The following is a 15,281-nucleotide window of genomic DNA, read 5'->3' as shown; positions in this document are numbered from 1 at the left end:
AATCTGGTAAACTGGTGCGGCAACAATAATCTCTCCCTCAATGTCAACAAAACAAAGGAGATTGTCATCAACTTTAGGAAGTGTTGTGGAGGACATGTCCCTGCATACATCAATAGGGATGAAGTAAAAATGGTTGAGAGCTTCAAGTTTCTCCAGATCACCACGGACCTGTCCTGGTCCCTTCATGTGGTTGGTATAGTTAAGAAAGCCCACCAATGCCTCTACATTTTCAGGAGACCAAGGAAATTTGGCACGTCTGCTACAACTCTCACCAACTTCTACAGATGCACCACAGAAAGCATTCTTTCTGATTGTAACACAGCTTGGTATGGCTTCTGCTCTGTCCAAGACCACAAAAAAACTCCAAAGGGTCGTGTATGAAGCTCAGTCCATCACTCAAACCAGCCTCCCTCTCATTGACACTGTATACACTTTTTGCTGCCTCAGCAAAGCAGCTAGCATAATAAAGGACCCCACGCACTCTGGACGTACTCTACTCCACTGTCTTCTGCTGGAAAAAAAGATACAAAAGTCTGAGGTCACGTACTATAAGCAATGCCTGTCAGTGTAACAGGCAGTAAAGACGGCAAAAGGTTTGTTGATTTATACAGTGAGCGTGGTAAGCAATGATGCCAAAACATAGAAACAGGAACGGACCATTCAGCTCCTCAAGCCTGCTGTGCCATCGAAGAACATGGCCTATCTGTAGCTTAATTCCATGAACCTGCCTTAAAACCATATCCCTTGATACCCCTGTTCAATAAAAAAACTGTCTGTCTTGGGCTTAAACCTAACGACTGAGCCAGCATCCAACACTGTTTGAGGAACAGAGTTCCAAACCTCCACCATTCTGCATGCAGAAGTGTATTCTAACATCCCTCCTGAAACGCTTGGCCCTAATCTTTAGATTATGGTTCCTGGTTCTAGTGCCTTCAAATCATGTGAACAGTTCATCTTTATCCACCCTGTCCTCCTCTGTAAATATTTAGTAGACTTCTATCAGATCACCCTTCATCCTTTTGAATTTGAGAGTAAAGGCCTAATTTGTCTAATCTCTCCTCCTAACTTAACCCCTGAAATTCAGGTATCATTCTTGTAAACTTGCACTGAACTCCTTCCAGGACAAAAACATCCCTCTAAAGTGGGGTACCTGCTCACAGTACTCTAAGTGGGGTCTAACTAGAGTTTACTACACCTACAGCATAACTTCCATGTCCCTTTACTCAGGCCGTTTAAACATGAAAGCCAGATTCCATCGGCCTTCTTGACTATTTTCTGTACCTGTCTGTAGCATTTTAAGGAGCTAGGCAGCTGAACCCTCAAATTTCATTGGATATTCACTGAATTTAACTTTGCGCCTTCTAAAAAGCACAGGCAAGAAGGGCCAAAAGGCCTGTTTCTGTGCTGTAATGTTCTATGATTCTAAAAGAAAATACCATTATCCATCCTTTTTTTGACCCAAAATGGACAACCTCACACTTATTTATATTAAAATATATTTGCCCCAGCTTGGCCCATTCACCCTTCTCTACAATACCCTGTTGTACTTTTATGCTGTCCAATTTTGTGTCATGTGCAAATTTGAATATCTGACTTATTAATGGCATCTAATTCATTAACGAATATTGTAAATAATTGAGGCCCCAAGACAGATCCCCGTGGGACATCCCTAGTCACATCCTACCAATTTGAGTACTTAGCCATTACTACGATTCTGTTTCCTGTAGCTCAACCACTTCCTATCCATGTCAGCAATCTCCCTTCAATTCAATGGGCTTCCACCTTAGCTAACAATCTCTTTACCAACAGTCCATATGAACCACATTCATTGACTTGCCTCTGTCCACCATCTTTGTTTCCTCTTTAAAGAATTCAATGAGGTTTGTCAGGTATGACCTTCATGCTGAGTCTCCCCAATTAACTGAAATTGAGAGGGGATCAGTTACCTTACCCCTGATTAATGACTCTGACAATTTCCCCACCAGAGGTTACCTGGTCTGTAATTCCCTAGTTTCCTTCTATCACTCTTCTTAAAGAACAGAATAAGATGAGTAATTTCCAATCCAGGGGTATGACTCCTAAATCTAGGGAACTCTGAAAGATTATAGTTGGGGCATAGGCAACATGGTCTTTTACCTCCTTTAACATATACAAATATATAACATCAGGTCCTGGGGAATTATCACACTTCAGTTCGACTAATTTCCCCATTATTGATGGTTCACTGAAGCTAATTCTATTGAGACCCTGCCCCAATCCTCTTAGTTTCCTTAGGACTTCTGGCAAGCTATCCTCCCTTTTCACTGTGAGTACTGAAGCAAAGTACTAGTTTAGCAAGTCTGCCATTTCTCCATGGTCATTGACAACATTCCCATCCTCAGGCTTCAGTGGGCCAATAGTGCTTTTAATCAGTTGCTTCCCCTTTATATAAAATCCCTTATTATGGAGGCAATTTTACCAGAATTTGGCAAAGAGTCAGTTCTGGTGAGAAAACTGGCGTGAAGCTCCTGGCCTTCATTAATCGGTTTTCTCTACAGCTTTTGTTGTTTTAACATCAAAAAAGAAAAAAGTGGGTGATGTTTACAGCATCACTCTGGTAGGGACTCTTAGAGCCAAGAAACCCACTCCACCAATTATTGCCCAACCTGTGCCAAGGGCAATGTCAGGGCTCTGCCTAGTCATGTCCCTGTCCCCCTAAGGCTATACTGATCTTTATGTCCCCAAAGGGATCCCACAACAGGTTTACATTTGGGAAAATTTAGTGAGGTGGATGCATAATTTTAAAGTTGTGGAAATGTATTAAAATCAGGTCCACACCCATAATTACATGGCTGGTGGGAGGTGCGGAAAATCAGAGACCATAATCTTGTCAGAGAGATTTGCAATTTCCAGCGTTTGCCAGATTTTGAGACTGTTCTGACAATCTCACACACAGATTCCTGCTCTGTTTTCAAGGAGGAATCAGATATAACTCGAGGTTAAAGGGATCAAAATATATGTGAAGGAGGAAGCGGGAACAGATTATCGAGTTGGATGATGAGCCATCATCATAATGAATGGCAGAGGAGGTTCGAAAGGCAAACACCTGCTAATATTTTCTACGTTAAATAACAGACATCTGTAGTGATGCCATTTCTCTTCTTCTGCACACTTTTGCACTATAGATCACATCAGAAATGATAGCATAAAGTTCCAAGTATTAACAAAAGAAATAATGCCCAATTAATTGAGGGCATAAGTTAATGCCAGACTCAAGGATGGCCACCAGGTGCATGCCTGTGGAAAGAGTGCAGGATTCTGAATTTGCATAGAATCAATACGGACCACCTTCTGTTTGGAAACGATCTTCACTGAATAATAAAATCTGTGCGTCATGCATAATTGGAACCTTCCTTGCTTGAGCATGAATCTGAGACATTCTTGGGGCACTATACTTTTGCTACAGTGACACTTTTGTGGAAGAACAAACAATGGTGTAGGTACAGGGGTAATATTTAAAAAGTAATCATTAACAGCTACCTAGCAGTCCTACTCGACATGCATTTTCAGATACGGATATCAACAAGTAAATACATAAAGTCAATCTGCTGTCTGATTTACAGAAATGATATTAAGCTTTTCCTTACAATCAAAGCAATTTAGGTTTAACACATACCCGGTCCATGATGCCCATAGCTTTGATCTTGGCAGATTCACTGCTCAATTCATTCAGCTGTTGCTTGCCGAGTAATAACTCCTGAGGTAACTCATCATCTTCACCTGTGTAGAGAATGCAACGAGCATGTTGACCTGAAGCAGTTGTTGGATATACACTTACAATTTCCACAAGTGCTTTGGCCGACACATGCTCTTTACCTGATTTTTCTCCAGCTTGTCACTGGGTCTTTCTCTCCATGACGTGGAGATGCCAGTGTTGGACCGGGTAAACACAGTAAAAAGTCTCACAACATGAGGTTAAATTCCAACAGGCTTATTTGTAGCAAACGCCACTAGCTTTCAGAACTGGCTGTTCCTTCGTCATGAACTCCCACCCACGTGACGAAGAAATTTAACTAACGGCAATGACGAGGGCATGAAAGCACAGACAGTTGAAGTAAAGTGGCAAATGAAGTTAAGGGTTAGGTCAGTTAACATGCAGTGGCAGGGTACATTTCAGAATACATGGAATAGATATAATCCAACAAGAAAATACAAGGGATGGCACCCTATCCACGTGCTGATGAATTGGTTTTAACTGATTCTGGCAAGGTTCTATTCGATTGGAAAACAGCAAATGTAACTTCTTTGTTCAAAAAGGAAGGGAAAAAGTAGAAAAATACGAATCAGCTAGCTTTACGTCTGTCACTGGGAAAATCACAGAAGGCATTATTCATAGAAGGACACTTTGAAAAATTTAAGGCCATATGGCAGAGGCCACGTGGTTTTATGAAAGGGAAATCATGTTTAACCAATTTATTGGAATTTGTTGAAGGAGTCACATATATTGTCATAAAGAGGAACTGGTCTAAGTACTGTACTTAGATTTCCAGAAGGCATTTGATAAAGTGCCACATCAAAGTTTATTGCTTAAACTAAAATGTCATGGTGCAAGCACTTCATAATAACATAAGGATCATAGAATTGTTAGAAACATAGAATTAGGGGAGGCCATTCAGCCCATCAAGTGTGCACCGACCACAATCCCACCCTGGCCCAATCCCCGAAATTCCATGTATTTACCCTAGTTAGCCCCCCCGACATTAAGGGGCAATTAAGCATTGCCAATCCACCTAATCTGCACATCTTTGGACTGTGGGAGGAAACTCATACAGACATGGAAGAATTTTCAGACTCTGCACAGACACTGACCCAAGCTGGGAATCGAACACAGTTCCCTGGGACTGTGAAGCAGTAGTGCTAACCACTGTGCCACCGTACCGTGGCCTGAATTGAAAATTGGGTAGCCAACAGGACACAGTTAGCATAAATGATTCTTTTTCTAGATGTCAGGATGTGACGAGTGGTGTGCCATAGGGATCAGTACTTGGATGAAGAGACCAAAGGTATGGCTGCTAAATTTAATTACGATACAAAGATAGGTAGGGTTGTGAATTTTGAAGAGAACATAAAGATGCTACAAAGGGACATAGATAGGTTAAGCAAGTGGGGAAAATGAGAAAATGTTAATCTTGGCAGGAGTCCATAGAATCCTTACAGTGCAGGAGGCTGCCATTTGGACCATCAAAACTGCACCAACTATCTGCCAGAGCATCTTACCCAGGCCCAATCCTGTCCTATCCCCATAACCCTATCAAATTAGTCTGTTAATCCCCCTAACCTACACATCTTTGGACATTAAGGGACAATTTAGCATGGCCAATCCACATAAACTGCACATCCTGGACAGTGGGAGGAAACCAGAGGAAACCCACGCAAACATGGGGAGAATGTGCTAACTTCACACAGACAAGGGTTGGAATCAAACCTGGCAGTGAAGCAGCAGTTCTAACCACTGCCCCATGGTGCATCTAACTAGTGAGAAATTTTAGAGCTGAGATGCAGAACCACGTAGATGTACTCGAGCATGAATTGCAAATAGTAAGTACATAGCTACAGCAAGTAATCTGGAAAGCTAATAAGCTAATAGAATGATTCCGGAGTGAAAGAGTTGGCTTGTGAGGAGAGAGTGAGTAGACTGGAGCTATACTCATTGGAACTTAGAAGAGTGAGGGAAGATCTTATAGAAACATATTAGGTTATGAAGGCAATAGGTAAGCTCGAAGCAGGGAAATTATTTCCACAGATGGGTAAAACTAGAACGAGGGGGCACGGCCTCAAAATAAGGGGTATCAGATTTAGGACTGAATTCAGGAGGAACTTCTTCACAGAAAGAGTTGTGAATCTGCAGAGTTCCCTGTCCAGTGAAGCAGTTGAGGCGACCTCACTGAATGTTTGTAAGTCAAGGATAGATAAATTTTTGAACAGTAAAGGAATTAAGGGTTATGGTAAGCGGGCGGGTAAGTGGAGCAGGCTCGAGGGGCCAGATGGTCGACTCTTGCTCCTATGTTTTATAATTCTCCTATAATTAAAGACAAAAACGGGGGGTAATATTCCAGTTATACAGGACAGTGGTAAGACCACATCTGGTGAACTTTACTGATACCTTTTTTAAGGATGGATGAGTTGGAAGCAGTTCGGAGACGGTTTACTAGACTAAAACCTGGAATGGACAGTTTGCTCAGAAGGTCGTGAGTCTTTGGAACTCTTTTCCTCAAAAAACGATGGAATAATAGAACATAGAACATTACAGCGCAGAACAGGCCCTTCGGCCCATGATGTTGCGCCGACCAGTTAAAAAACAATGACCCTCTAACCTAAACCAAACCCTTACCATCCATAAACCTATCCACGGATCTCTTAAACGCCCCCAAACTAGGCGCATTCACAACTGCAGCAGGCAGGGCATTCCAATCCCTCACCACCCTCTGGGTAAAGAACCTACCCCTGACATCCGTCCTATAACTACCACCCCTTAATTTAAAGCTATGCCCCCTCGTGCTAGCTTTCTCCATCCGAGGAAAAAGGCTATCACTGTCCACCCTATCTAAACCTCTAATCATCTTATATGTTTCAATAAGGTCCCCTCTTAGCTGCCTTCTTTCTAACAAAAACAACCTCAAATCCCTCAGTCTCTCCTCATAGGACCTCCCCTCCATACCAGGCAACATCCTGGTAAACCTCCTCTGCACCCTCTCCAAAGCCTCCACATCCTTCCTATAATGTGGGGACCAGAACTGCACACAATACTCCAAGTGCAGCTGCACCAGAGTTTTGTACAGTTGCAACATGATGCTGCGGCTCCTAAATTCAATCCCCCTATCAATAAACGCCAAGACACCGTATGCCTTCCTAACAACCTTATCTACTTGATTCCCAACTTTCAGGGATCTATGTACACATACACCTAGATCCCTCTGTTCATCCACACTATTCAGAGTCCTACCGTTAGCCCTATACTCTACACATCCGTTATTCCTACCAAAGTGAATTACCTCACACATTTCCACATTAAACTCCATCCGCCACCTCTCGGCCCAGCTCTGCAACTTATCCAAGTCTCCCTGTAGACTAAGACACCCTTCCTCACTATCTACCACACCTCTGACTTTGGTGTCATCAGCAAATTTACTAATCCACCCAACTATACCCTCATCCAGATCATTTATAATCTGAATACTTTTCAGAAAGTAGTACTAGATTCTTATCAAGGGAGCAAAAGGCTATTGGTAATGTGGAGTTGAAGTTACATTCAGATCAGCCATGATTTCACTGAGTGGTGCAGCGGGTTTGAGTGGCCTACTCCTAATTCATATGTTTTAAAAGTTATTGCGCATTCCACTTATGTCACTTTTTGGGAGGACACAGTATGTAAAAAAAGTCCAACCTCTTCCATCATTCATCTGTTATCAATAACAGAGTTATCAATTCACCAACAAGTGGAAATCGACCTGAAGAGGATCGTTAACACTTACCTAATGTAGTAAAATCCATATCCTCTAAATTTTCGAGAATATTTTCCACTGTGGCTGTGAATCGTTTGAATGTTGACGAGTCCATCATTTCTGTAATTCAGATACAAACATTATTCGAAGTGAAGCAGGGCAACTATTCCAATGTCTAGTCAACTTTTCTCCCTCAGCCATCACATCAAGCAGTAATCTGATCATTATCACATTTTAGGATAAAAGCAAAATACTGTGGATGCTGGAATCTGAAACAAAAACAGAAAATGCTAGAAAATCTCAGTGGGTCTGACAGCATGCTGTCAGATCTGCTGAGGTTTTCCAGCATTTTCTGTTATCATCACATTTTAGGGCTTTGTTGTATGCAACATGAGTGTCTTATTTCCTATGACAGTTGATTAAATTTCAAATATTTTTAGTCGTTATGAATACTTTGGAATGCTCTGAAGGCATGTTGTATTAGAACTATGTTACATTTGTCTCAGATTCTGTACTTGTTTCCACTCAATATTGAGAGTTGTTTTATGGTTGTATTCATTTAAAGCATTGCTTTTAATGTATCGTGAATCTCTGGCTCCCTGCAGCTCAACATGACCAGGTTCCAACAAATGTAATATCTGACATCACATCAGACGAAAGTAAATACTAAGTAGTTTTATATTCTGGTGGTACCCAATTTCAAATTCACATGCAACATAAACATTGAATGCACTGCTTCCATCTATACTGAAACAGAAACGACACACTGAGCAGTGAAGAAGCAGGCCTTCAATTAAAGTGGAGGCAGATAAATAGATAGATCAAGAATAGGGGGTTATGGGGAAATGGCACAGAAAAGGAGCTGAGGCTGGCATAGATCAGACACGACCATACTGAATGGCAGGGCAGGCTTAAGGAGCCTGCTGGCCTACCCCTACTTCTATTTCTAGCGGTGTTCTTGTAGTAGACCCTATCGAGGAATCCCACCAGTTAAATGTTCAACATCATTAAAATTGCAGTTCAAGACACTCTAACTCCATGCCCAAAATGTTTGAGGCAGTGTATTTACCTTCAGGTGTAAGTTTAGGTTCATATGCTTTCCTTTTCTTTTGTTTTTCTCTTTTCCTCATCTTTCTGGCAACTGTAAATTAGAATTGAATAAAGTTTAATACTTCGTACTGTTAATTATAGATTGTTAAACTAATCAAGATTGCTACACTGAACAGAAACAAAATCTTGTGAAAATGACACATTGCACATACAATCCCAAGTGAAGCAATCATAATATGGAATGATCGGAAAAGCACAATACCCAAGGAGCAAAGCACACTACTACTAAACAGGACTGAAATGTATGTAAGATCACAATAATGTTACAGTGCAAGAGGTCACATTTGGCCCACTGTGTCTGCCCCCTTGTGATTGCTATTTCTGTCCTGGGAGTCCAGGCAGTACATTCCAGATCGTCACTAGCCTCAAATTCTTTAAAAAGTACCTGGACTTCAATTTGTATTTAAATAGAACTTATTCTCTTGATTTCATGTTTGATAAGGTTCACCATGGAAGGCTTCTGCAGAAAATGCAGATGTATGGGATTGAGGGTGATTAAGTTAATTGGATCAGGAATTGGCTAGCTGACAGAAGACAGAGGATGGTGGTTGATGGTAAGTATTCGTCATGGAGTTCGGTTACAATTGGTGTGCCTCAGGGATCTGTTTTGGGGCCACTGCTGTTTGTAATTTTTATAAATGATCTGGATGAGGGTATAGAAGGATGGATTAGTAAATTTGCTGATGACACCAAAGTCGGAGGAGTGGTAGATAGTGAAGAGGGGTATCATAGTTTACAGAGGGACTTGGACAAGTTGCAGAGCTGGGCCGAGAGGTGGCAGATGGAGTTTAATGCGGAAAAGTGAGAGGTAATTCACTTTGGCAGGAATAACAAACGTGTAGAGTATAGGGCTAACGGTAGGACTCTGAATAGTGTTGACGAACAGAGGGATCTAGGTGTATATGTGCATAGATCCCTGAAAGTTGGAAATCAAGTCGATAAGGTTGTTAGGAAGGCATACGGTGTCTTGGCGTTTATTGGTAGGGGGATTGAATTTAGGAGCCGCAACGTCATGTAGCAACTGTACAAAACTCGGTGCAGCCGCACTTGGAGTATTGTGTGCAGTTCTGGTCCCCACATTATAGGAAGGATGTGGAGGCTTTGGAGAGGGTGCAGAGAAGGTTTACCAGGATGTTGCCTGATGTGGAGGGAAGGTCCTATGAGGAGAGACTGAGGGATTTGGGGTTGTTTTCGTTGGAAAGAAGGCGGCTAAGAGGAGACCTTATTGAAACATATAAGATGATTAGAGGTTTAGATAGGGTGGACAGTGATAGCCTTTTTCCTCGGATGGAGAAAGCTAGCACGAGGGGACATAGCTTTAAATTAAGGGGTGGTAGTTATAGGACGGATGTCAGAGGTAGGTTCTTTACCCAGAGGGTGGTGGGGGAATGGAATGCCCTGCCTGCTGCAGTTGTAGATGCATCTAGTTTGGGGGCGTTTAAGAGGTCTGTGGATAGGTTTATGGATGGAAAGGGATTGGTTTAGGTTAGAGGGTCATTGCTTTTTTTCTTAATTGGTCGGCGCAACATCATGGGCCGAAGGGCCTGTTCTGCGCTGTAATGTTCTATGTCCCCATTCATTAAGGTTCTGATTCTTCTTTGAAAACAACCCAGAAGTTGTTGGTTTTGTCTGTAATTACATTCCCAAAAGATTCTTAAACAGATGGTCAACAGCACTCGCCCTTTCATAGGACATTACAGCACAGAAACAGGCCTCATGGCCCTTCTTGGCTGTGCTGGACCATTTTTCTGCCTAGTCCCACTGACCTGCATCTGGACCATAACTCTCCACACCCCTCTCATCCATGTACTGTCCAAGTTTTTCTTAAATGTTAAGGCCGCATTCACCACTTCATCTGCCAGCTCATTCCACACTCCCACCACTCTCTGAACAAAGAAGCCCTAATATTCCCTTTAAACTTTTCCCCCTTCACCCTTAACCCATGTCCATTAGTTTTTTTCTCCCCTAGCCTCAGGGAATAGAGGTATACAAATGAATGGTTTAGTTGGGCGCATGAGGGGCGCAGGCTTGGAGGGCTGAAGGGCCTGTTCCTGTGCTGTATGGTTCTTTGTTCAGTGGAAAAAGCCTGCTTGCATTCACGCTATCATAATTTTATACATCTCTATCAAATCTCCCCTCATTCTTCTATGCTCCAGGAAATAAAGTCCTAACCTATTCGATCTCTCTCTGTAACTCAGCTTCTCAAGTCCCTGCAACATCCTTGTAAACCTTCTCTGCGCTCTTTCAACCTCATTAATATCCTTGTGGTTCTTGATTATGCTGGCTGCTATTCCAGGCAATGGGAAGTGTAGACGGAGTCAGTAGATGGGAGGCTGGTTTTATGCGATGGACTGAGCTTCGTTCATGACACTTTGGAGTTTAGTGTGTGGTGTTGGGCAGAGCACCAAGCTGTGATACAACCAGAAAGAATGCTTTCTATGATATATCTGTAAAAGTTGGGAGTATGTTGTAGCTGACATGCCAAATTTCCTTTTCATTGGTGAGCTCTCTTAAATATAGCATTGTTATTGAGGTTCCAGGATAGGTTGGTGGTGGTCTGGACACAAAAACTTGGAGCTCTCGAAGGGCCTGTTTGTGCTGTAGTGTTCTATGTTCTATTTCCACTTCGTCCCCATTAATGTACACAGAGGTACGTCCTCCACTAAGCTTCCTGAACTCGATGACTACCTCCTTCGTTTTGTTGACATTGAGGGAGAGATTATTGTCATTGCACCAGTTCACCAGATTCTCTATCTCTTTCCGATACTCCATCTCGTCATTGCTTGAGATTCGGCCAACTATGGTTGTGTCATCAGCAAACTTGAAAATTGAGCTGGAGGAGTATTTGGCTACACAGTCGAAGGTGTATAAAGATTACATTAAGTGGCTGAGGGTACAGCCTTGTAGAGCACTAGTGTTGAGGATGATCATGGCGTTGTTGTTGTTGCCTGTCCTTACTGGTTGTAGTCTGTATATTAGGAAGTCTAGGATCTAATCACAAAGCGAGGAAACGAGCTCCAGGCCACAAAGTTTGGAGATGAGTTTTCTGGAAATAATGGTGTTGAAGACTGAACTGTAGTCAATAAATAGGAGTCTGACATAGGTGTCCTTATTATCTATATGTTCCAGGATTGAGTGTAGGGCCAGGGAGATGGCGTCTGCGGTGGACCTGTTGTGTGGATAGGTGAACTGTCGTGGATCCAGGTAATCTGGGAGACCAGATTTGATTTGTTCCATGACTAACTTTCAAAGTACTTCATAATGATGGATGCCTGAGCCGCCGGATGACAGTCATTAAAGTACGCTGCTTGGCTTTTCTTTGGTAGCAGGATGACGGTCGTCTTCTTGAAGCAGATAAGGACCTCAGGTTGTTATAAAGAGAGGTTAAAGATCCTGTATCTTTAGGCCTACTCTGCCTTCTTTTCTGTTTCCCCTGGAATATTTAGTTTGCATCTTTCGTTGCCATGCAATCATGTTTCTTTAATTCATCTATATTGCTACACACGCTTTTTTGCATTCAGCCCTTTACAAGGGCAATTAGAGGTGGCAACGAATGCAGTCCAGCCACGGCACCCGCATCCCATGAACGAATAAATAAAAAAATTCAGAGAACCCAACTTTAATACTAACTTGTTACAATTATCCATTTAATTAATGGAACCACGTTACTATTACAAATTTTGCACCTCCCTGTCACAATCTGCATAACTTTGCCCCAAAATATACTGTTTATCATCTTGATTTTTTCCTTTAGATTCATTAATTTCCCTACTCCCTCGTACCAACTTCTCAATCACTGGCTCTGGTCATATGATTTTCTAGGGCTGAGTCTCGGTTGGTTGATTAGCCAGGGTGACCAGATCTCCAGCAGCTAGTCCGTCCCTGTGCCTCAGAAGGGAAAGTGGGGGAAGAGCAGGGGAGCAATAGTTATTGAGAACGCGATGGTTAGAGGGACAGATTGGAAGTTCTGTGGCAGCAAAAGAGACTCACGGGTGGTTTGTTGCCTCTTGGGTGCAAGGGTCCATGACGTCTCGGACCATGTTTCCAAGATCCTTAAGGGGGAGGGGGATCAGTCGCAGGTCATGCTGCACATTGGTACCAACGACATAGGTAGGAGAAGGGATGGGGATTTTAAACAGGAATTTAGGGAGCTAGGATGGAAGCTCAGAGCCAGGACAAAGCATGTTTTCATCTCTGGTTTGTTGCCGGTGCCATGTGCTAGTGAGTTGAGGAACAGAGAGAGAGAGAGAGAGAGAGAGAGTGAGAGAGTGAGAGAGTGTGCAGGTTAACATGTGGCTGCAGGGATGGTGTAGGAGAGAGGGTTTCATTTACACGGATAATTGGAGCACTTTCTGGGGAAGGTGGGACCTGTACAAACAGGATGGTTTGCGCCTGAACCGGGGTGGGGGGAGATAGGTGGGTTTAAACTAATTTGTCAGGGGGATGGGAAAATAAGCTGTAGTCCAAAAGCCAGGTGTTGAGGGTAGTGAGGTACTGAGGAAGGTATTAAGGCCACAGGAGTGTACAGGCAGACAGGATGGTGGGTTGAAGTGTATCTACTTCAATGCAAGGAACATCCAGAATAAGGTAGGTGAACTTGGAGCGTGGATTGGTACTTGGGGCTAAGATGTTGTGGCCATTATGGAGACATGATTAGAACAGGGGCAGGAATGGTTCTTGGCAGTTCCGGGATATAGATGTTTCAATTAGAGTAGGGAAGGCGGTAAAAGAGGTGGAGGAGTAGCATTATTAATCAAGGATAGTTTAACGGCTGCTGAAAGGCATTTCGAGGGCAATCTGCCTACTGAGGTAATATGGGCTGAAGTTAGAAATAGGAACATAGAACACTACAGCACAAAGAAGCCCTTCGGCCCACAAGTTGCGCCGAACATTTCCCTACCTATTAGGCTTACCTACAACCCTCTATCTTACTAAGTCCCATGTACTTATCCAAAAGTCTCTTAAAAGACCCTATTGAATCTGCCTCCACCACCACTGCCAACAGCCAATTCCACGCACCCACCAGCCTCTCAGTGAAAAACTTACCCCGCTTCTGTACCTACTCCCCTAAACCTGTGTCCTCTTGTGGCAGCCATTTCAGCCCTGGGTAAAAGCCTCTGAGAATCCAATTGATCGATGCCTCTGAATATCTTATACACCTCTAATCCTTCGTCTCTCTAAGGAGAAAAGACCGAGCTCTCTCAACCCCTCCTCATAAGGCATGCCACCTAATCCAGGCAGCATCCTTGTAAATCTCCTTTGCACTCTTTCAATAGCTTCCATATCCTTCCTGTAATGAGGCGACCAGAACTGAGCACAGTACTCCAAGTGGAATCTGACCAGGGTCTTATAAAGCTGCAGCACTATCTCCTGACTCCTAAACTCAATTGCTCAATTGATGAAGGCCAGTACACCATATGCCTTCTTAACCACATCCTCTACCTGCAAAGCAGATTTGACCGTCCTATGAACCCGGGCCCCAAGAGCTTTCTGATCTTTCACACTGCCAAGAGTCTTATCTTAATATTATATTCTGTCATCCTATCTGACCTGCCAAAATGAATCACCACACACTTATCTGGGTTGAAGTCCTTTTGCCACTTCTCTATCCAGTCTTGCATCCTATCTATGTCTTGTTGCAACTTCTGACATCCCTCCACACCATCCACAACACCTCCAACGTTTGTGTCATCAGCAAACTTACCAACCCATCCCTCCATTTCCTCATCCAGGTCATTTATAAAAAAAAATCACAAACAGTAAGAGTCCCAGAACAGATCCCTGGGGCACTCCACTGGTGATGACCTCCATGCAGAAAAAGACCCATCTACAACCACTCTCTGCCTTCTGCAGACAAGCCAGTTCTGGATCCACAAAGCGATGTCCCCTTGGATCCCATGTCCCCTCAGTTTCTCAATAAGTCTTGCATGGGGGACCTTACTGAACGCTTTGCTGAAGTCCACATAAACCACATCTACCGCTCTTCCTTCGTCAATGTGTTTAATCACATCTTCAAAAAATTTCAACCAGGCTCGTAAGGCACGGTTGCCATTGACTAGGCCGTGCTGGCTATTTTTGATCACACTATTCCTCTCCAAATGTTCATAAATCCTGCCTCTCAGGGTCTTCTCCATCAACTTACCAATCACTGAGGTTAGACTCACTGGTCTATAATTTCCTGGGCTATCTCTTCTCCCTTTCTTGAATAAAGGGACCACATCTGCAATCCTCCAATCCTCTGGAATCTCTCCCCTCTCCATTGATGACGCAAAGATCATCGCCAGAGGCTCTGCAATCCCTTCCCTCGCCTCCCACAGTAACCTGGGATACGTCCCATCCGGTCCCAGCAACTTTTCTAACTTGATGCTTTTCAAAAGCTCCAACACATCCTCTTTTTTAATGTCTACATACTCAAGCTTTTCAGCCCGCCGCAAGCCTGCACCACAACCACCAAGATCCTTTGGAACGTGAATACTGAAGTAAAGTATTCATTGTGCATCTCTGCTATTTCTACCGGTTCTATACAAGCTCGCCCACCGTCACATTTTATAGGTCCTATTCCTTCACATCTCATCTGTTTGCTCTTCACATATTTGGGTTTTCCTTAAACTGGCAGATGGACTTCAATGCAGATAAATGTGTAGTGGTCCATTTTGGCAGGACCAATGGGATGAAGGAATACAACATCAA

At 43.1% G+C, this 15,281-nt stretch overlaps 1 protein-coding gene across 5 annotated transcripts in view; it reads right to left on the bottom strand.

The window, feature by feature from the left end:
* Positions 1 to 15,281, bottom strand: part of nipblb (NIPBL cohesin loading factor b) — a 600,450-nt gene that overhangs the window by 314,743 nt on the left and 270,426 nt on the right. For all 5 annotated transcript variants that reach the window (XM_080189563.1, XM_080189568.1, XM_080189564.1 and 2 more), the window contains 3 exons: positions 8,551 to 8,622; positions 7,512 to 7,601; positions 3,656 to 3,759 (listed from right to left, as the gene is read on the bottom strand). In XM_080189563.1, the coding sequence (XP_080045689.1) occupies positions 3,656 to 3,759; positions 7,512 to 7,601; positions 8,551 to 8,622 (266 nt within the window). The remainder of the gene's footprint in view (positions 1 to 3,655; positions 3,760 to 7,511; positions 7,602 to 8,550; positions 8,623 to 15,281) is intronic.

The sequence above is a fragment of the Carcharhinus amblyrhynchos genome, chromosome 5 (genome assembly GCF_965287045.1).
Source record: "Carcharhinus amblyrhynchos chromosome 5, sCarAmb.v2.hapA, whole genome shotgun sequence".
NCBI lineage: Eukaryota > Metazoa > Chordata > Chondrichthyes > Carcharhiniformes > Carcharhinidae > Carcharhinus > Carcharhinus amblyrhynchos.
Note: the sequence above shows the minus strand (reverse complement) of the source record. Positions and strands in the feature narration are given on the sequence as shown.